This window comes from Callorhinchus milii, unplaced genomic scaffold (assembly GCF_018977255.1).
Source record: "Callorhinchus milii isolate IMCB2004 unplaced genomic scaffold, IMCB_Cmil_1.0 Scaffold21, whole genome shotgun sequence".
NCBI classification, from domain to species: Eukaryota; Metazoa; Chordata; class Chondrichthyes; order Chimaeriformes; family Callorhinchidae; genus Callorhinchus; species Callorhinchus milii.
Window position 1 is genome coordinate 4,752,796 of NW_024704762.1, and position 22,562 is coordinate 4,775,357.

The window sequence follows — 22,562 nt, forward strand, 5'->3', positions numbered from 1 at the left end:
CTTAAGTCATCTCACTCTAGGGTAATAGTTGTACTATTTCAGCTTGAAGTAACACTTTAATAATGGCTGCATTTTGCAATATTTTATGTGAAACAACATATTTACATTAAATTATGTAATACATCAAAATGCCACTTGGTGCCAGCAACCCCTCCTTTAATCCATCGCAGCTCCCTCACTAATGCAAGTATTTTTCAACAAAAGCTTAATAACATAACAATCACATTGAACGCCTGTGGATGGAGGAGAGGGTAAAAAAGCACTTTATGAGATCCTCTTTTAAGCACTCCGGCCCGCTACCCTGTGTGAGGGCGTCTCTACAAATGAAAGTTATTAAAGGTGCTACATCAAAGGATTATAATTAGCTTAAACGTCACACCGAGAAAACAGAAAAACCCACAAGAGCTTAAAAACAGGTATACATTTTTATTTAAACAAACCTTCTGTCGCTGGAAATACATTCAGTTAATACATAATTATTCAAAGGTGTGTTCTTTAAAAAAAAGTACCAAAAATAATTTAAAACCTCAGTTGAGTACAGTGATGTGTTACTGCATATTCCGATTATTATACACCAAGTCCTGATAAGTATGAGATGAAATGCTCTATCAGGTATTGATGTGAAGGTAGTCCTACATTGGTTAACCTCTTCACCAGCACCCATGTGTATGAAATGAAAGGCTCGTTATAGAACTACAGCGAGCACGGAGTTTTACTCTGCCAATTACTGAATGTTTTATTTAAATATTCGTTGCCTTCTCCATGCGTGTCAGTCAGAGGACAGTTTAGTACAAAAAGTTAAACCCCACTGTAACAAACTCTTGTGATCAGTCACCTTCAAAAGTGATTACACTTCCTCACCCAAATCAACCATTAAATTCAGTCTTAAGAGGTGTAGGAATAAACAGTGCACCACTACACCGCAGAACAAATAAGACTGTGTCAGAGTTTTCAGCAGACTGTCACCTCATGTTTGGTGTCAGGGAAAAGCGTATAATAGCTCCCTAAACTGCCTGGAGGCGCCGAACGAGACAAGACAATTTGGGGCAAGGTTTCTGCGCCTCTTAGTCCCCAGTAACAGTCGACTCATCTACAGAATGACGTTCGGTGAGGAGAGAGGAACTGCAGTAAGGATGGCCAGTGATCAACTAACAACCGGGTTCCTACTTACTTCTAGGTAAACAGAGGTTTGCCACAATCGGGGTCTGACTGGTATCACCCTGAAGACACTTTAAGTGAAGACTCTGAGGCTTAATGCTGGTGAAAAGGCTAAATTACAGTGTATTTCTCTCCATGATTGGATGCGGTTGGGAACATAAAAGAGAAACAGGGTTATCACAATTCATCTTTTTCTGGAACTGTATCTTCTGGGGCATCTTCCTCTTCTTCCTTCTTTTCTTCCTCTTCATCCTCCTCCTCCTCTTCCTCCTCCGCGTCCTCATCTTCATCACCATCCTCTTCCTCCTTACTTTTCTGTTCTTCCTCCTTGCGCTTTTCGCTTTCTTCTTTATCCTGAATCTCTTTCATCTTCTGCTCAGGCTCCTTTTGAAACAAAAGTAATGAATGACAACCGCTCGTTAGGAGTGCATCATCTCCACCCCCCCCCCCCCCCCCCAGGCCAAGATCCATAACGTCATTCATGCACCAAAAGTTTCATTTGGAACTAACAAAACTCCCCTCCCTTCCCCCAACTGAAGCAGGAAACCCCCGGTCTCATGGGGTTGCGGTGATGACGAGGGTAACAGGATCGCTCTGTTATTAGACTTACATTAGCACCTTTCCCATCAGGGGGATGTCTCAAAGTCTTCATAGGATATACTGTAAAGTGTGTGTGTTTTGTGGATGAATGGAGGGGTGGGGGGGTGAGTGAGTGAGTGAGGGAGGGAGGGGTGGAAGAGCTAGCACCAGCACGGATAGTCTCCTGAGCTCTACATATTCTATGACTCCACTAGTATCTGACTCTGCAGCAGTTGATTGCAAGGGACTTCAATAACCGCTGGACCCTCTATCACAATATCCCAAATCAAGATTCTTTACCTTGGTTTGTCCCCAGGTCTCCGAGCCAAACGTTTCAGCATATTTCTCGTCATCCGTGATGAGAAAATTGTCAAAAATGGTTCCCGATTTCACCTGCAAAGTAAGAATAAAGTGTTTGAACTGGTTACTTTTGCTGCCACGTAGGTGCTGGTTTCACAGATCCACAAGGATGCAATTTACCTGCAAATCTACTGCAAATCAGGCGCTTTTGTACTACACAATGGACAGGCAGATTGCAGTGAAGCGTAGTATGAAAGAGTTGTCCCATCTCACCAGAGATGTACTGGTTTCAGGAGTAATGCAATTTATCAAATGCAGGGGATTTATTCTCACGATGATTATGATTATCGTTCGTGCAATATAAGCTGCAAAACCTGGGTTTCCTCTAGTTTTGCACTCAAAGCTCTTGCGCTTTCCCGTGAATATTTTTTAATGGCATTGAAAAGCTGAGTGTAGGAGCCGCTCCTTAACAGTTATAAAGCACCAGATGGTGGAGCTGTGCACAGGAGGCAGTGGTATAGGGTGCAGAGCTCAGCTGTCATTGCTATTTGAAGCCAATTGGAATTCTCTTTGATCTAAACAAGCCTCCCATTACTGACCTGCCACAGATCCAGGCCTAGAACTCCGATGCTCTTGAAAGAGTAGATGTTCATGTCAGCAACGTAAGCAGGATTATCGATTTCAGGATGGACCCACACCCCCTTGTAGTTGGGGTTGTCGATCTGCTTTGGTTGCCATTCACCCTACATCAAAACAAGAAGCATTCATTATCACTCGGCACTGTGTTAGCAAGTTCCCAACACCTTTTTCAATTCCCCAGTCAGTGTTCCCCGAGGTGGAGGGATTTGGGGAGAGCATTCCAGAGAGCAGGAGTGTAGGGACTTAATTTTCCATTTGGAAGTATAACCTCATGCCTTCAGATGACGACATCAAGGGAGCTGATCAAGCCCTGAAACTCTGGAACTCTCCCCCTCTATCCCTCCATCTCGCCCCCTCCTTCCCCATCTTCAGGTTACGCCTGAAGGCCTTCCTCTTTGACCGTCAACTCCCTCCAGCTCGGTGTTGTGTTCCCCCACTGTCTGGGATGCTACTCTGCAAAAGGGAGCGCTGTATAAATGCGAGTTGTTGGGAGTCGAGGCTCACACCCCAGCATTTGAGAAAACCAGTGAAATATCTTCAGGACAGGAGAGGAACAAACTGGGAGTAATATTGCTTGGTAAGAGAAATAACTAAATAGCAGCTAAATCAATACTGCATTACGTTTTAACATTCTGTACCTTGTATTCTGGATTTGGGATCATCGGAGGCTCCCACTCTCCGTCCATTTCTTCATCCCAGTCCTCTGGTTTCTTGGCTTCTGGGTCTGGAATGTTTTCAGGTTTCTCCCAATCCTGTATTTATCATCAGAAATAAAAAACAATTATTAGAGATGTCCTGGCATTAAATCTATTCAATCGCTTTCACCAACTATGCCAACAGCCATCCTCAGACTGGTTATATATGTTAATGGTTTAATGTGCTTAGTAAGATCACTTAATAAGGTCCCCTAATTCCATGAAGGGCTTCTCAAATCTCCAAACAATGATCACGCTACAATTGTGCTCAGCAACCCTGGGTTAGAGAGGGGCAAAAATCACCCAGGATTTATTTCTGTGTGTGGTTGTCAATTGAAGACAAACTCAGGACACAACTAATGATAACTCCCTCTATCAAATAGCTTACCAAAAATCACTGTCAAACCTCACGTGTCTGGCCACTTGAGTAAAGTAACAGAGGGTAATTGTCACTTGTGGAACTGCTTCTCTTTGTAGAAGGAGAAAATGTTAGAAATAGGTGGCTGGAAAAAGGTGGGATTTAAAGAAACACTGAGAAGAACTGTCAATAAGTGACCGATAAGCCCTGGATGTTTTTACGACAAGTGTAATTTGTTGTGGTTGTTGATGATCGCACCTCGGGTTTCACGTCCTCAGGGTCATTGATCTTAGATCGTTCATCCCAGTCTTCAGGTTTTTTCGCTTCAGGGTCCTTGATCTTCTTGAGCTGCAGGAAATCCCAGTCCTCCTCCAACTTGCCCGACTCCACCTTCGCGTTGTCGATCTTGACTTCGTATGTCTGATCGGGTCTCAGGATCAGCGTGTACAGGTGGGTCAACTCGTCATCCTGTGGAGAAGGGCAGCCAACACAACGTTTGTCTATTGCAAGCTCAAACCCAAGAGTTCAAACCCGCCAACAGGGAGATTGCCTGACATCACTGGGCAGATTATTTCAAACTATATCAAATGCAAGGATTATTACTATTATTTAAATACCGTAAGGTTCTGCAAAAAATGTTAAATGCTACTTGTCCCTCGTGCTCTCCGTTCCACTATCGGTGGCTGCGCTTTCAGCCACTGCGCCCTGAAACTTAGAACACTCTCTCTCAATCCCCCTCCTTTCCCTCTCCTTCCCCATCTTCAGGTCGCGCCTTAAAACCTTCCTCTTCAACCGTGCTAACAGTCACCTTCCCCCCATTCCCCCAGCTCGGTGTTCTGCTCCACTGCTGTCAAGCGCTCCGGGAAGCTACTCTCCGTGAGGGACGCTATGTAAGTGTAAGCTGTTGTTGTTAAATTGTTAGCCTATTTCATCCCTTTGGTTGTTCACGTGCCTATTCACAAGCAGTGAAACACTGACCTTGCATGTGATATCCTTCTTGATGAGATGGTTTTTCTCTTTGTAGTTGAAAATGACATGTACTTTCTTTGTGGAGTATCCACATATATCGGGCCCTGCAGCAGTTAACATAGAAAGGCATTTAGAAATTTATATTAGCCTTTGGCTCGATCTATCACTTCGCATTCCTCTCTTGCTTCCTTTTCTTTCAAATCTGTTCCATTAAAATTAGCCTCCCCAAGGCTTGCCCACAGGAATGTATTGTGCAAACCAATCTCTAGGAGATGATAAGTAAGACTCTCATGAACCTCACTGGCCTTGAGTATTAATGTTTGGAGATATAGTGCTGATTCTTTATTGATTGAATCAGTGCCACAGCTGTACAGCTAATGGCCATTAAACTGATGGAACTTAAGGAGATGTCCACAGGAGCCCATCAGCTTGAGAAGGGCCTCGCAATTAGTGTTAGGTATCATGCATAGATGTCACCAAGCTCAGGGGTATGGAGGACTGGCAGCCAGGATCTTACAAAGACTGATCTCTGGCAAATTATGTTCAATGAAAATAACTGCAAGGCACTGCATATAGGAAGTAAAATTGGAAGCCCCACACACGCACTCCATAGCTTACCAAGAGGTAAGCTGAAAGAGACCTGGAGACAAAGAATGGAAAGCTTCATCAGAAGAATGGACATAAATACAATGGTCAAATGGTTTCTTTACAGTGAGCTGCAGTTTTATATGATTCTACATTAGTTGGCATCACTCATGTCCAGATAATGAAAGTTACCAACACATCACAGTGACATGGAATCAGACATAGCCCATTATAATATGGTTTTGTTCAGCATCTAACCTCTCCTAACTCTAACCACAATCTACACACACCAAGTGGGGTGGTGAGGGGGGGAGAGAGGAGAGAGGGTGGAAGAAACAAACAGGAACACAAATATTTCTCGTCTTCGCCCCCCCCCACCCAGTGAAACACTTTGACGGTTCCTGAAGACGTACCAAACATGATGTAATAAGAGGAGTCTCCGTGCATCGCTTTCTGGTCCAAGTTTGAGGGGAAGAGTTTGATGTAGCCTCCGCCACAGTCTATCTTCTGTTCGTGTTTCACCGTGAACTGGATCACCAGCGTCTTCCCCTCATTGTTAAACGGCTCAAATCTCGCCGAGGAGGCATAGAACTTGGCATCCTGGCTGGTCTGGAGACCTGCAGAGCATTCAAAAGGTTCTTTGTAAATCTACATTTACACAGTTGAAAAGTTACAGAATAATAAAGGATAGAATTGGATGAAGGCAAGGCGGGCACCAACAACACCAATAACAAATTACATCTGTATATTGGAGTGCAAGTGGTACTGTAAATGGGGCATGAAGGGGAAAAAAGACAGGAAAGGCAGGTATGGATGAGGCAACGTTAGCAGTTAAAATTATACAGGTCTCTTCCCTATTATAATTATACACAGGAGCTGACAAGTTTGCTCATACTCATGTATGTTTCCTCTATCTGTGCAATGTGACAATTATGACATGCTGATAATTTCCTCCCCCACCCCAAACACACAAAAACTGTCACAGAAACCACATTGAACCTTGATGCACCACTATAAAAACATGAAACTTTCAAGTGTACATTTATAGACGTCCGAGATGCTTATGCACGTTCTGCCTGGTTCCCAGTTCCTCAAGAACTTCCTGTTCTGAAGTCGCACGTGTGACTTGAATGGGGCGCAAAGTAGGAACATTCACCACAAAGTCTCGAGTGTCACAAGACGAGATAAAAAACAGTTAGCGGATTCAGAATAAATTGATCAGAGATGTTCGAGCAAGACTTATGACAATTAAAAATTTCATCTGAACCACATTTGAGCTTGAGTTCGATACCAAACCCCTGATAGAAGCTCAACAGTCTGTGCTGAATTGTAGGTCCTACCCTTCAGTTCCCCTCATGGCACATTTGCTGGCTCAAGAGCCTAACCAAGGTCTTTATCTGAAGGATTACCATAACCTCAGAAGATTCATGTTCCATTCTCTGGAACTCTCTCCTACAATCTCTTCACCTTGCAACTTCTGTCTCTTCCTTAAAAAACCCTCTTAAAACTTCTTTCTTTGACTGTAACATTGGTCAACACCCTTAAGCTCCCATCCTCTCCGCTCCGTGATCTCCATCCTGGTCCAGATATTGATTTTATGTGAAAGGCACTATACGAATGCAAGTTATTAATTCCTTTTTCAGCGGCTGTTACAAAACTGCAGCTGAAGAGAAAGAGAAAGAGTAGGTTCCAAGCTTCTCTCACCTGGGGACAAAGCATGCAGCACACTGACTGTGCCATGTAGATGGGGAGAAAGGGCCTGGGGGAAAACATCTACAGAGATACTGGAACAAACAGCGGGTGAAAGAACACACAATCTCAACAGTCTATGCTAAATTGTAGCACATTCATCCCAAGAACTGAACCTAATATCGCTGGCACCTTGGCAGTTTCTGTGTGGAATGTAGCTGGTTCTCTTCCCGCACCAAACAAACAGTCTCAACAAGCTCAGGAATTACTGTTACCAGTCGCGGAAGTGCTTCTCCAGAGTCAGAAAGGCTGGGTCTGCAAATCCCCCCCACACACTTTGCGAGTCACGCATCTCACCCAGCTTTTGGGGGCAGCATCTCCAAGTAGAAGTGAGGCCTGTATCTCAAACATATAATCAAGGTACACAGGATTCTAGAAACGCCAAACAAGAATCTATCTACCTTTGTCCTTCTCTGGATCCCCATAAAATTTTCCGGCAGTCAGCTTGAATTGGCCGTAGTCTGACTTGTGTTTGGATTCCACCCATCGGCTCTCCCATGCATCTGTAAACAGATTGAAAGGAATCAGTTGATCAATACATATTAATTAAGAATAACCAATACTTGGTTATATAATACTTGCATTTGATATAATAATATAATAATAATCCTTGCATTTGTATAGCGCCTCATCACATCGTTGAGATGTCTCAATGCCCTCAATGGATATACTGTAAAGTGGATTGACTGTGTATTTTCTGGGTGAAACTAGATAACTTGCATTTGATATAGCACCCATCATGTTGACAAAACGTCTTAAAGCATCCATAAGGTTTACTGTAAAGTGTAGTAATTGTACTTATAAGCTCCGGCCCTCACTCCTCATTGCTCTTAGTTCCTTTGACCAATTCTCTTATTTCAAATATTTTGGATTCTGGAACATTTGGATATGGGGAAAGAGCAGGGGAGTGGGACTGACTGGGTAGCTCTTCTGAATGGCCTTCTTATGTGCTGAAATATTCTATGATTTGATATAGACAACATTTTCATGCTATAAAACACAGGTCCCATCCCAAACTGGGATGCTCAAATAGACAATCAATCTACTCTTTCACTTCTATTGAAGGATTAGGCATCACCTCTGTTCGTCCCACAGAACACAACCAGCTGCTGTAGCTCTCTCAAGCGCTTCCAATATCTTTGTAGGGAGGTCACTATTTAGTGATTCCCCTGCTAGAAAGTGAACCAGTGTGCATCTATGTGTGCTCACATTTGCAGAAACCAATTACAATGCCCTCTAATGCAATAGTCCACATGAGGGATTGAAGCTAGAGACATTGCAAAATCTGTGTGGCTCAGGGCCACACCACATAGTGCTTTCGTTCACTGACCCATGAAGAGCCCTCACAAATTTTAAATACGATAGTAAGCTTCTGAAAAACCGACTAGCGTGACCTGTGTTTATCTCCACAGATTAGATGTTACGATACAGAAGTTAGAGGAACAGAACGCCATTTGAACCATCAAATCTGCTCCACAATTTCATTGTTACCTGTATCCCTTTGTACCCTCATTTCATATCTCTATCCATCTCTCCTTGAAACACCCCAATTGGCGGGCAGGGGGAAAGAGGGAGCATCATAGCCAAACAAAATCCATCTGCGCACACACACTTTACCGTATGGGCCAACTGGATAGCGATCAGAAGGATGAATAAATTGGTACGAGTTGTTTTCTTTTCCGCGGCCAACTCTACTGCCTGCATTTGCTGCGCTCTCCAGAACTGGGTAAGCAAGGTGCGTCCCTCTGGGGAGAGAGTGAGCTTTCTGTTCTGGACGTGGAAATTTCCATCGGTAGGTCATAAACGTGGAACTCTCAGTCTGATTTGAGCATAGTGATGGGTTTCTGCATGTGTCAGACATCAAGTTGACCCCCCAACACCGCCCGCCCCAAATTGCTTCCCTGGCTGAGATCACATACTGGGCACTGAACATGGATTAAAAAAAATTCACTGGTGTGAATTCTAGAGAGGGTATTCTGCTAAACAACAACAAATTGTATTTATACAGCGGCTTTTACGTTGGAAGGACATCCTATAGCACTGGACAGTGAAGGGCTTGGACTGGAGCTGGAATCAAGAGGGGTGAAGGGCAAGGGGGTGGAGCAATGGAAAGATGACCAAAGGCACGGTCGAAGAGGAAGGTTTTGAGATAGGCCTTGAAGGAGGCAAGGGAGGGGTCAAAATAATATAAAGAGAATGAAACTGATAAGGAACACATAAAACTTTCAGGTCACATTTCAATCTTAAGGCTGCTTCGTGATAATTATGATCCTTGCAGTCAATATATAGCGCCTTACCACGTCATTGAGCTGTCTCAAAATGCTTCACAGAATATATTGTAAAGTGAATTGACAGTGTATTTTGTGGAAGAAACGCGGCAGTGAATTGCACACAGCAGCGTGCCACAAACAGGCATGGATTGAGTGACCGCATTTTTTTTTGATGGGAGCCCCTGGAAAGCGATCCGCCAATTGACTCACAGCCGGTTAATAATTATTAATTAATGAATATTAATACTAATTAAAATTAACATACTAATAGCACAGCACCACACAGCGCACAAGGAGGGCTCTACAAATCTCAAGAGGTTTTGCATTTGATTCATTTAAAAAAAAACATACCAACTTCCTTCAAGAGGCAAAAATAAAGAGCCGGGGCAAACCCTAGCAAGACAAAACCACTTATTAAAGAAAATATACTGGATACGCTGAACAACAAATGTAGTCCCTCGTGTGAGGCCCACAATGTACCACCCACAAAATGCAAAGTCACTAAACTTTACAGTATATTCTGCGAAGCGCTTTGAGACGCTCTCGAAAACGTGATACGACGCTGGCATCAAAATGCAAGGAGCATTCCCTATACAGCACACTGTGTCAAACTGTATTGGTATACACGCTTCTTCCAGGGTTCATTTCGCTTCTTCGAGGGTTCGTCTCCGCGTCTGATGAGACTGGAGCAAGGACCAGAAAACAAGACAGAAAGCAACACACACAAAAAAAAGTAAGAAAAAAAGCAGCAATATGCGCACTCTTAATACAATAACAACCCCCCCCACCCCACCACCCCTTACAATCTAGGGGGTGGTCAATAACCGCATTCAGTAAGGCAATGGTAAAGCTGGTTTAATAATAATAATAATAATTTCAGTGCAGAGAGCAAGTAAGAGCAAAAGAGCTGGGAGGGGAGGGGGAGGAAAAGGGGGTTATTTCTCCTAAGTGCAAAACCCCAACACCTCCATCTCACCTCCATCCCCGAACTGCTCGGTGAAGTAGACGGTGCAATGGGCAGAGGCAGCCAACAGGCACACGAGCAGCAATGCCACCTCCATGGAGCCAGTGGGTTTGAGCTGAGGCTCAGTGAGGGTCAGACAGGCAGTGTCAGTGTGACAATCCCCTCTCACTACATGGCTGCAACCCATTGGTCTGAGTCAGCAGCTGTTCCCTGCAAATCAGCACCAACCACGTTCATCCCATTTGCTTACCACCTCCCCCCCCCCCCCTAATGATCTGAGAGGAACAGCACATCCTCCCCCCACCCACTCATTCATTCAATAGCTCAGCATTTTTTTTTGGCTTTTGCCCTTTTTTTTCCCTGACAAGTGCAGGGTTTGTGAGATATTCGTTTCACTGGAGGGAGGGAGGAGGGGACCTGAACAACAATTTGTTATTATTAATAATATTAATCCTTGCATTTCCCAGCAATGTGCACTCTTGTAAAACAATGCAACATATATAGATAAAATATATAATTTAACATATGTATCTTATATATGATATATATATGTATACACTCGCATATTATATACATTTATATAAAATATAATTTAATACTTGAGGGTTAGCCAAAGTGCAGCGCCTATCATGATGCAGCGCTCCCCCATAGCAGAGAAGGGTTATTTTTTAAAGATATAAAGGCTTTATTATGCGGTTAAGATGTCTCAAAGCACTTTACAGTGAATATTTTGTGGGTGAAAAGTGGCAATCAATTGACACAGCAGTGTCCCACAAACAGTCGTGGATTGAGTGACCAAATTATAATTTTTTCTAAAGGGATTATTAGTCCCGGAAAGCAGTCCGCCAACCGCCAGGTTCCTGCTTACTGCTACATAAACAGAGGCATGTGGAGTAAGTAAACTTATATAATACATGCTAACATACAAGGAATGGAAGTGTGAAGAGATAATGATCACAGTCTGTGCTTATTGCCCACTTTGTTTTCTCTAACACTGAGTTGACGCAGAAACAAACAAATTATAAACACAAAACATAAACGGTTTAAATGCAAAAATCCCACCACAGACTCGGAGCTCACCGATTTGGCCCAAGTTGTGTTTAAATAACCAGCACCATTAGAAAACTAGTTTTTTTAACTAATGGATGAGATATGCATTGCAAACGGTCCCAATGGGTAAATAGCCCGCATGCTTTGCACGGTTTTACATGTGTAGGGAGGGCTCAGGTTCGGCCCTCACCTATGTTAAATTAGCACAAACAGTCATAAAGTGAATGACCCAATTTTATCTGTGAAGGGGGGAGAGGGTGGTTGATGGCAAGGCCATCGGGAGAATCTCCCGTCTCTTTTCGAGTAGTGCCATGAGCTCTTTAACAGCCACCTGACCAGGCAGGCGTCCTGCGGGACCTTGGTTTAACGTCTCGTCTGAAGTGCAGCACCTCTCACAATGCAGTGCTCCCTCCAGGAGATGCATAAAAGGCTAATTTTTAAAGACCTGTAAGACTATAATAATAATAATAATAACTTGCATTTGATATAGCGTCTTATCACGTCTTGGAGAACGTCTCAAAAGCGCCTCACGGAGCATAGCGTCGGGTGACCGGACGGCGTACTCCGCGGGCGAAAGGCGGCGGGCGGCCAACGGCGCTCAGCCGTGTTCCCACAAACAACAACAACAACAACATTGCATTGACAAGAGCGCCTTTCGCGTGGGGAGGACGTCCCAAGGCGCTGGACAGTTGGGTCGGGGCGGGGGCAGAGGCGGGGTTGGTGGTCGGGGGTGGGGGGGTGGGGGGGGTTTGAGTGACCAAATCATTATCATTTTATCTGTTTAAATTGACCTAAAACAAAAGGCAGAGAAATAGAGAAAGCCAGAGAGTGGGGGGGGGAGGTGGATGGGCCCAGAAATGTCTGAGTTCCAATGGGAATGTGGCTCTTTTACTCCATTTTGTTTACCCCAAACATTATTAACCTTTGATCATTTCTTTCCCCAACATTTTTTTTTTGGGGGAGGGGTGGGGGGAGGGGGTGGGGAGTGACCTGAAATCCTTTAGGTGTTGGCAGACTGACTGACTGAGTTGGAGACACAAGGAGGACCCGGAACCGTGAGCGGGGTGACGCCGGAAGCTGAGACCCGGAAGCGTGAGCGGGTGACGCCGGAAGCTGAGACCCGGAAGCGTGAGCGGGTGGCGCCGGAAGTTGGGGCCCGGAGCAGCGAGCGGGTGAGGCCGGAAGCTGGTAACCCGGGGCAACCGGGCTGGACGCGCTGCGGCTGTCAGGTGGTTTACCGGAGCCGCCGCCGCCATCGCTCGTTCAATCTATTTAACGTTTAAACGGGTTTCTTTTTAATATACAATGCGTCTTCGCCCCCTCCCCCCCGAGTGAGAGAGAACCCCCATATCTCCCCTCTCTCTCCCCCAACTCCATATCTCCCCCCCTTTCCCCCCCCCATATCTCCCCCCTTTCCCCCCCATATCTCCCCCCTTCTCTCCCCATCCATATCTCCCCCCCTTTCCCCCCCATATCTCCCCCCTCTCTCCCCCATCCCATATCTCCCCCCCTTTCCCCCCCCCATATCTCCCCCCCTCTCTCCCCCATCCCATATCTCCCCCCCCTTTCCCCCCCCCATATCTCCCCCCTCTCTCCCCCATCCCATATCTCCCCCCCTTTCCCCCCCATATCTCCCCCCCTCTCTCCCCATCCATATCTCCCCCCTTTCCCCCCCCATATCTCCCCCCCTTTCCCCCCCCAATATCTCCCCCCCTTTCCCCCCCCCATATCTCCCCCTTCTCTCCCCCCACCCCATATCTCCCCCTCTCCCCCCCCCTATCTCCTCCCTCTCCCCCCCCCACTCCATATTTTCTGTGAAGCGCTTTGGGATGTCTAAACGCCGCGATAAGGCGCCGTACCAAATGCAAGGATTATTATTATTATTATTATTATCATCATCGTGCAATATCACCCTCCCACCCTTTATCTCCCACTCCGCCTGGTCTCACCCCATCTATCCATCCCCCCTCCCCCATCTTCGCCAGTTCCTACCCCCATCGCAAGCTATTAGTCAGCCCCAAATACACGCGGTTGTATATATCATGTTTAGTGACAACATTCTGTGCTCCACTTTCTTAGGATGTTCAGGAAAAGTGAACTAAGAAGTTCTGCCCTAGCCAGAGCCCACACCCAGCTCTCTGGGCTGAGAGCTTCAGGAAGGTTAGAGGACTCAGGAGATGAACTGAAGGTAATGACAACACCGACAGTTGAGCTGAAATGTATATTTGTTGATGGACCTATGATTAGCACTTAGCTGTGATCTTTTACCTCCCATGCTACACACATTCTGTGGACAGAGTATTGATAGGTTACCTGCCTTTCTACTCCTCTGACAAAACTATGTTGCTGGGATGTGCTCAATTGTTTTGAAGAACAACTTCTTTGCTGGTTCTTATCTCTCGCTCCCTTTATCCCATACCCTTCCAGGCCTCAAGCTAAAAGCCCAGCTGACCGTGGAACTTTGTGGGTATAGGGAATCGCATACTGACTATTATTCCTTGTCCCTTTCATCTTTTGGTGAAATGTCTGCCTCTACTCGCAAATGTGCCATTGTCCGTAACAGTGACCGTTTCTAATCTTTCTCTCTTGTATTTGCAGGACTTTATAAATATTCTTAGTAAGAAACACAGTGGTCTGGAGGTTGATCTATTCAACATGGGTGAAGTTAGTGACATTAGCGAACTTTCAGCAGATGACACCACAGATAGAGCATGGAAAAGAAATCTCAATCCCCAAACTTTGGCCATTCTAAAGCCGGCAGAAGACTTTGCTGAACCTCCATTGAGTGGCAATCGCTTCTTAAAGAAGCAAAACATGGCAGTCGTGTCCCATAGCCCCACCATCAGCAGGAGCGTGCTGAAGAAAACGAGTGATTCAGACGTGAGGAGACCCAACACTGCCTCCACACGAATCCGATCCTCCAGTGCCGCGCTTGCCAGGCTGGCACAGATAGAAAACAAGATCATGAACCGAAGGCTGGGCTTGGACACCAGCAAGTCCGACGAGGATCCACGGGGGTCCGATGAGGGGCAGATTTCAGCACAGACCAGCAGTGAGTTAAGTGAAAGAGGAAGTAGATTTCTGAAGAGAACTTCGCAACTGACCGAGACCAAGCAATCCAGCACCAAAGGGCCTGGCCAAGCAATGGGATCTGTAAAGAAAGTTCATCCCAAGGCACAGGCTAAAACTGAAGTCACCATTGACAGTGATGAGGAGGAATTGAGAATGATGCTGGGAGGCTCTCTTGAGCTCTCAGATGAAATTAAACATGAACCGGGATCCAAGGGAGCTGCAAAACTCAGTACTAAACTGTACAATGAGGTAGTGTATATACAACAACAACGACAACTTGCATTTATATATTGCCTGACACGCAGAGTAACGCCCCAGTGCGCTTGACAGTGGCAGAGCACAACACCGAGCCAGCAGGAGGGGGAAGTGACTGTAGAATGTGTTTTAGCCAAAAAAAACTGTTCACACAGAAAAAATGTTCACAAAACATTTGCTTTGGGGATTTTTTTTTCTGTGACTTGGCTCGAATATTTCGTTTAAATAATGATAATAATAATAATAATCCTGGCATTTGATATAGCGCCTTATCAAGTCTTCGAGACATCTCAAAGCGCTTCACAGAATATATTGTAAATAATAATCCTAATAATAATAATCCTTGCATTTGATATAGCGCTTTTCACGTCGGGAGGACGTCCCAAAGCGCTTCACAGAACACACTGTAAGGTGAATTGACTGTATATTTTGTGGGCAAAATGATGATGGCATTGGGGATCAAGCTTTGAGGAGTTTCTGAGATCTTTTCTACTGTGTTTATTCCTAAATACGGACCAATGTCCATCTATAGAGCCATCCAACATCCTAAAAAAGTCCTTCCACGTATCTATCTAATTATCTAATAACCCTGAATGCTTTAATTTCCTGGAATGTTGGTTCATTATTATTATACTACCTGTGTTGTAGTTTTTTCCCTATCCCTATTGCCCTTATACTAAAAATGTTTCTCCTGCACTTTCTACTCACTTATGTTGTCCTGATTTTGAAGCTATGGTGTAACGTTATAAATTGCATTCATGTTAATTTCTACCTTAATTACAAATCTTCTGGTTAGGAACTCGAATGGATGTCATTAGACTCTTGACTATTGACTCATGTCATTTTCTTTTAGACAATCTTAAATGACCGTCCAAAGACCCAAACAAGAATGCCCTCTCCGCCCAGCAGAGGTTCCCCACAAACAGCCTGGTCTCCGAGGTTAAAGTTTGTGAAACGACCCCAGTCTCCCCTGTCTGAGAGGAGCGAGGTCAAGTCACTGGATGAGCTTTTTACCGAACCATCTGTCGCTGAGGACATCAGCAGTCTGGATGGGAACTCTGATGGTGAGTGCCTCTGAATTGGTCTTCTCGTCGGGTTTGAATTGGAGATGAGCAGGTTGTTTAGGATTCCATAAAGCCTTGTCAGCAGGGATAACACGCGACAGAGTAAATTGTCTTCATGTCAAAGTGGCACAATTTAAATTTTTGAAGTTATGAAATCCTATCAACATCCATCCATTATCTCCATATCCTTTAATGTCTCTTCTTTATAATGTTGTAAATTTCTATTTTAGACATCTCAATTGATTCTGCAATTATGGCCTCTGGAGTGCATTTCACATTCTCACAGGGAATTGTGAGAATGTGAAATGCACACAGTATTATTTTAAACACCTTAATCAGACCACACTTGACCTCCTCATATTTGGGGTATATAATTCAGGTTTACACAGACCATCAGTACAGCTAAGCCCCTTCATCCAAATTACCATACTGTTAATCATTGCTCCACAGCCAGTAAATCTGTCCTACAACCAAATTACTCACAATTGTGATCTGACCATCACCGTATAACTAGTAATATTTACTTGCTTATGCTCTCTACCAATCTTGGATAAATCCCAGTATCCTATTAGCCTCTTTGATTAACTGCACTCTGAAGACCTGGATCAGATCCATTCAAACATATTTTCTACAGCGAAAACAAAAACAAACTCAACTCTTTCACAATCGCCAATGCATCAATGCCTTTTTGAAGATCGGGTGCCCAAACTAAACACAATAGGCCCTAACTGACTGCAGTTTGATCTGAGTTTTCTTTGCTCTCTTTAAACTTTTTCTTTCCACTCGCTTGTACACATAAACTAGCGGAGCATTCGTTCTCTCAGAATACCAAGGCACAAGGTAAACAAGCTTAGAAATGACTTTTGTTTGTTATATGTAGCTGTGTCCATGCCCTGAAACTTGCCTGGGTGTATCTGTTCTATGTACCTTTGCTGTGTAGCAATAGATGTCTGTGTGATGATTGCTGAAGGCTGATTTAAATCATTTGGTTTCACTTTTGGCCGTGAATGGTGCACAGTCTAACCCCTGGGAACAGGATCAATTGAGTCCGTTGCAGTCCCAGCTGATACCAGCAAAAAAAACATATATCTATAAAATATCTTACCATTATTCTTTATTTACAAGGAGTTACTGAGAGAGAACAATGAGTGTACAGATAACTGCCACAAAAGCATTTATGTTCTGTGTAATCCAATGGAACACCTTTTGTCCCTTTATCGTTATCCTGAAATAAACCCTGAATGACAGTGAAGTACACATATTTTAGAATTTGCTGTTTGAAAGCTCATTTTTAAATAATAATAATCCTTGCATTTGATATAGCGCCTTATCACGTCAATGAAACACCTGAAAGCATTTCACGGAATATATTGTAAAATGGATTGACTTTGTATTTCGTGGGCAAAATGCGGCAGCCAATTGCGCACAGCAGTGACCCACAATCGGTCGTGGATTCAGTGACCAAATTTTTTGGAGGGAATATTATCCCCGGAAAGCGATCCACCAATCAAATAACAACCGGGTTCCTACATACTGCTAGATAAACAGATGCGTGTGGAGTAAAGAAACTTGCCTAAGTTTTAGCTCTACCCAGGAATCGAACCCGGGTCCTCTCGCTTGCGAGGTGAGTGCTCTAACCACTATATTACGGGCACTCCAGAGTGCCGATGTCACCAGGTAGCACTGCTTATTGCAACCAAGACATTTTCTAACACTTGCTGTAACCATTTCAGACTTCAGAGTAAACATCATGTCTCTGGAAGATCTCGTTCAAGCCCCAGAAGCGACATCGACTCCCAAGGTAACCTAGATTATTGTCTGTCGGGGCCAATGATCAGAGCAGTAATGCTAGTCACCAAGTGAGATATGTTACTTTCTATTTAACATATCATTAATTTAAGGAAGGAATTAAAATAATGCCTCCGTTGATAATTTGGAGCTACTGTATTTATTTGGGTTTTGCTGCCAGACAGTACTTTCTGATTAAATAATTATGTCTTTAATACCTTTCTGTTTTGAAGATGAAAAGGAGACAGGCCTCGGCCGATCAGAGAACAGAGCCCGGCGTCCGCACCTCGAGGCAGCACACAGCGGACAAGCGGTTCAGAACACCGCCTGCCTCCAAACGCCTTCCACAGGACAAGGGTGCTGCATGTGAAAGCGACGCCGAGAGCGAGATCCTGACAGCGAACGCCGCCACTGAAAACGAAATCTCAGAGCATCTGAATGAAGATTCTACCACCTTGAGAGGGCCAAAGGGTCTGCCTGAGAGGCAGGAGGAGCTGTCAGAAGGCGACGACGCTGGTTCTTTGTTTTCTTCAGAGGCCGGATACTCCGAGGACTTTGATGAATCTGAGCGTAGAGTGGCTGCACTGATAACGGGGTGCAGCGATTCCAGCATGGAGCCATCTCACAGAGAGGAGTTAACAACGCCCTGTTCTGACAGCAGCGAATCCTACTCAACAATCTCATCTCGCACTCCAGATACAAGCAGTCAGTCATCCTATCTATTGAGAAGGAAGACAGATACAAGACGCAAGAAGGTGACTCTAAAAGATATAGCAATTCAGACCCAGGTGCCCGGATTCACCTACAGCTGGCCCAAAGGTGAATTCACTTTTATTTGTATATTTCTTCCTTTCCTCCAATGTTTTCTCTGTCCTTCAATCACCTCCAATGGCTTCCAGTGAATTACTCTAGTAAGATTCTTAGTGCCCGTTGCTGATGCAATATAATAATTAATAACCATAAATTATAATTTGCTGCACCTTCCTTGGAGGCAGATGATAGTCAGGAAATTTTTTCGCCAACAGAGAACCATCCAATGTTACAGTCTATTCTAGAAACAAGCTATTCAGCCCATCGAGTCTGGCTAGTGTTTCTCTCCATGTAACCCACCAAGTCTAATCCCACTGTCCTGCTTGCTCGAATACACTTTGTGATTTCTCCTCTTCAAGCATCTATCTAATTCCCTACTAAAAAGAATTTGCTCAAAAATGCACAATCCCTCCATTTCACAGTAAATCTTGTGAAGCGCTATGAGACATCCTTCCGACGTGATAAGGCACTTACCAAATGTAAGGATTATTATTATTATAATAATTCATGCCTCAGCTACAGTTCCAACCACCCTCTGTGTGAAGACACTTTTTAAACCAAACAAAGTTGCTTACAAAAATATGTTCCCTCTCTGGCCAGCACTTGCCCTTTTTGGTCAGGGCATACCTCAGTGGCCAGGGGCTTTCCCGTTACTTGTGTAGCTGTGTAATTGAGAGGGATACTAGGAAACACCAGCAGCACAAGAGATCCTCCTGTAATGGTCCAACTACGGGCAGGAGTGTCCTTGCTGGTATAAAAGTGGTAAACGTTGGTTGTGAATATCACATTCAAAAAAAACATTGCTATGCTTAAGAGTAATCAAACCAGGCAGAGTTCCACGTAGGCCTGCCACCTACACATAGAAATTTATCTTTGTCTGGAATGAAATGCGCGCTCTCAACCTGGAGGGATGCACCCTGCTCATCGTTCAGAAAAATATTGAGAATATTTCAAATGCTTGTCTTGCATTATGATTGAAATTACCTTACTCCACACATACACATACACACACACACACACACCTCTGTTTACCTAGCAGTAAGTAGGAATGCTCTTGTTAGAAGGTTTGCGGATTGCTTTCCGGGGTAATAATCCATCCAAAAAAATATTAATGTGGTCACTCAATCCACAACTGTTTGCAGGACACTACTGTGCGCAATTGGTTGCTGCGTTTCGCCCACAAAATACACAGTGACTGCACTTTACAGTATATCTTGTGAAGCACTTTGAGACGTCTCTTTGACACGATAAGGAATTATATCAAACGCAAGGATTATTATAAGTGACAGTTTGGAAGGTGAGCTGTCCATTCACCTCCACAGTAAACACTCCAGATAACTGTGTACCTCACTTGTTGAATGCAGCTGTATTACCATCTCTCAGTATTACACTATAAACTTTCTGTGCTTCTTTTTACAACAGGGGAAGGCGTGGCAGTCCTTGGACCATCCTTTGGCACATCATACTTGGACCCTACACCCATTGCCAGCCACGTTGTCAGTCCTGAGGCGATGGAAGGTGAATGTTTAGAATAAGGCTTTTTTCCAATGGTAGATGGAGTGATGTCTGTTGCAATTTAATCACTGAATTTGACCAGGGTAGAAATAACCATTCAGCCCATTGTCCCTTTCCAGCTCGCTGAAAGAGCTATCCATTTAGTCCCGATTGTTGGGCATTCTGTGTCCTAATATCACTCTATATAAATAAATCTCTCAACCTGTCTCTTTGTTTTTTTGGGAAACAATTTTAAATTGATCCCTTCCAATTAACGAGCAGTGGAAATAGTTTATCTCCACTTTGTCTGTAAAAGCACTGAGGCGTTAGCCAAAGACAAAGCAATCTGTTGCAGGTTCTGAACCAGGAGGAGAGTTGAGAGCTGAGCAATTTTACTCGAAGCTTTTTCTCTGAATGTGAAAAGACATCTCCATGTCACCGCACCATGTCCCTTTGCCACTTTCTCGGTAGGTTTTTAAAAGTATAGAAGCCTATTAGGGACCCCTGCTCAATGGCCAGCCAATCTGTCCACTTACAGATACATTATGAAGCGCTCCAGGACGCTCGTGAAGGGTGCTATATAAATGCAAATTATCTATTTGGATGCTGAGTTGGATGCTATTCAATGCCTTTCTCTTCCTCCTCACAGCACTGACATCATATAGTCCCGCTGTCTTTGCTCTGAACGACATGCTGAAACAGCAACTCCTCCTGACCCGCCAGTTTGTGGACATCAGTCATCACCTCCACTTGTCCCTTGTGACTTCACTAGAACAAGACAGCTACCACTACACTACGCTTGAAGAAACTCAGGAGGTAAGGGCTAAATCCAATGCTTTGCATTGGGAAATTACACCATCTTTCCCTCTGCAGGGATAAGGAAACCCACTTGCTGTAGGATGATCCCAGCTGGTTATGCTGGCGAGGAGACCAGCTCATGGTATTAAGTGCAGAGAGGCACAATTCATGTTCTGTGCATTTACACTCATTAAAGTGGCTAATTAAATGCTTCTCTCATTTACCATGAAAACTCCAGAAGGTTATAAAGGAAGAATGATTGAGATTTTTAAAAGGTAGATAGATGAACACTTGGAAAGTAAAGTGCAGTGAGAGGACCTGGGTTCGATTCCCAGCAGGGCAAAATGTTGGACAAATTTCCTTACACCATACGCCTCTGTTTACGTAGTGGTAAGTAAGAACCCAGTTGTTAGTTGATTGGCAGATCGCTTTTCCATAATAATCCCTTTTAAAAAAAATAATAATTTGGTCACTCAATCCACGACTGTTTGTGGGCTACTGCTGTGTTTCGCCTACAAAATATACAGTCAGTTCACTCTGTGAAGCACTTTGAGACGTCTCAAAGACGTGAAAAGGTGCTATACCAAATGCAAGAATTATTATTATCCACAAAACTGGTGTATTAAATAACTCCTTTATTCTCAACTCCAACCCTAAACCCACATAGTTCTTCTCCCAGAATCCCTTTTTTTATATCCTGGTCTTCTTTCATTGCCTCCCAGTCAATTGTCGATTTACTCTTAAAGGGTTCTCCAATGTAAAGATCTTAAATTGTATGTAAATTGAATGGGGTAAAGGTGGGAAAAGATATTAAATGATCTGTGACAATCTTATCTACTAGCGGAATGAACTCAATGGGCTGAATTGTCTCTGGTTCCTATCTACTTGTAAATCTTAAACTGTTCTGTTTTCTTTTCTAGTTCGTCAAAGCTCACATGTCACCACCGCTCACATTCGATCAGGCCCTGGAAGAGGTTCTGCAGGAAATGAAAGAGTATCACTACATCTAACCGCAGGGATTACCCAGGCTATTACACACAGAATGAAATCTCCAAACACTCGCCTTGTCAGGACAAGGGACTTCTGCCTGGAGACTTGCGTTCACATCAGTGTTACCAGTAAAGCTTTTACCATTCCAGCAGCATATTTTAACCTGGGCTTTTCAGATTCTGTTTCCTGTGCAAATACAACTCGCTTATGTCCCCAGTTAATTATACACCAGTCAACACTGATTCTAATGGCAAGAAACGGAACGTTTATGCTTCATACAATACAAAATGACGTCCTGAACTGCTGGATATCAATTCTTGCACGGTCTTGTCAAGTCTTGTCAAGTGTCTTGTCAAGGCAACGTGTTTTTAAACCGCTTCATGGCAGTGAGTTAAACTTTGAAGTTTAGCAAAGGTTGTTGAAGTCAAACGCAGCAGCTTACTCTGCACCAGCAATGCCCCACAAACAGCAATGTGATGAATAACCAGATTGAATCTGGGTTTAGGGCACTGGGAGAACTCCCTGCTCTTCAAAAGAACGTCACTGAACCAGCCCAAACAGGAGAAAAGTTGAAGAGGGAAACAAATCCATATTGATTAATGCCGTGTTGTATCAGCGAGTTCAGCACAGGCCAGTGGAATGTGTTAATAATGTCCATAGACATGCTGAAATATTTCCATGATTTATATTTTTCTAATGTTATATAAAGTGCAATATTATTTTGATATCATGTACTCATTTCCTACAATGAATCAATTGCTGCTTAACACTTGCCACCATTTCTGTGAAACAAACTTAGCTTAAATTCAAACCTGTTCAATCAGACAGCTATACAGACACAGGCACACAATACTGAGATACTGCAATATATTGGATATTGAACCTTATTTGCAGATTTGATTATGTTGTGGTTTTGGTTCAGAAATGTGAGAAATGAGCATTCTGCTTCACATAACATGGCCCGAGCCTTGAGAT

The 22,562-nt window shown here is 43.9% G+C and overlaps 2 protein-coding genes across 3 annotated transcripts; one reads left to right on the top strand and one right to left on the bottom strand.

Annotated features, from left to right (window-relative positions):
* Positions 1 to 411: 411 nt before the first annotated feature.
* On the bottom strand, positions 412 to 10,420 carry calr3a (calreticulin 3a). The gene is made up of 9 exons (XM_042342650.1): positions 10,279 to 10,420; positions 7,434 to 7,535; positions 5,697 to 5,900; positions 4,708 to 4,802; positions 3,988 to 4,197; positions 3,315 to 3,428; positions 2,637 to 2,780; positions 2,038 to 2,130; positions 412 to 1,542 (listed from the first exon to the last, which is right to left on the bottom strand). The coding sequence occupies exons 1-9, from the start codon at positions 10,361 to 10,363 to the stop codon at positions 1,336 to 1,338; spliced, it is 1,254 nt and encodes a 417-aa protein (XP_042198584.1). The 5' UTR covers positions 10,364 to 10,420; the 3' UTR covers positions 412 to 1,335.
* Positions 10,421 to 12,298: 1,878 nt separating this feature from the next.
* cunh19orf44 (chromosome unknown C19orf44 homolog) lies at positions 12,299 to 22,217 on the top strand. Of its 2 annotated transcripts, none has more exons than XM_007901050.2 (9): positions 12,299 to 12,545; positions 13,396 to 13,504; positions 13,915 to 14,637; positions 15,497 to 15,707; positions 17,441 to 17,508; positions 17,729 to 18,314; positions 19,728 to 19,823; positions 20,449 to 20,615; positions 21,518 to 22,217. In XM_007901050.2, the coding sequence occupies exons 2-9, from the start codon at positions 13,397 to 13,399 to the stop codon at positions 21,605 to 21,607; spliced, it is 2,049 nt and encodes a 682-aa protein (XP_007899241.2). In that variant the 5' UTR covers positions 12,299 to 12,545; position 13,396; the 3' UTR covers positions 21,608 to 22,217. The 2 variants fall into 2 exon arrangements, with proteins under 2 accessions (XP_007899241.2, XP_007899242.2); XM_007901051.2 differs by having other exon boundaries at positions 12,299 to 12,488.
* Positions 22,218 to 22,562: the final 345 nt, after the last annotated feature.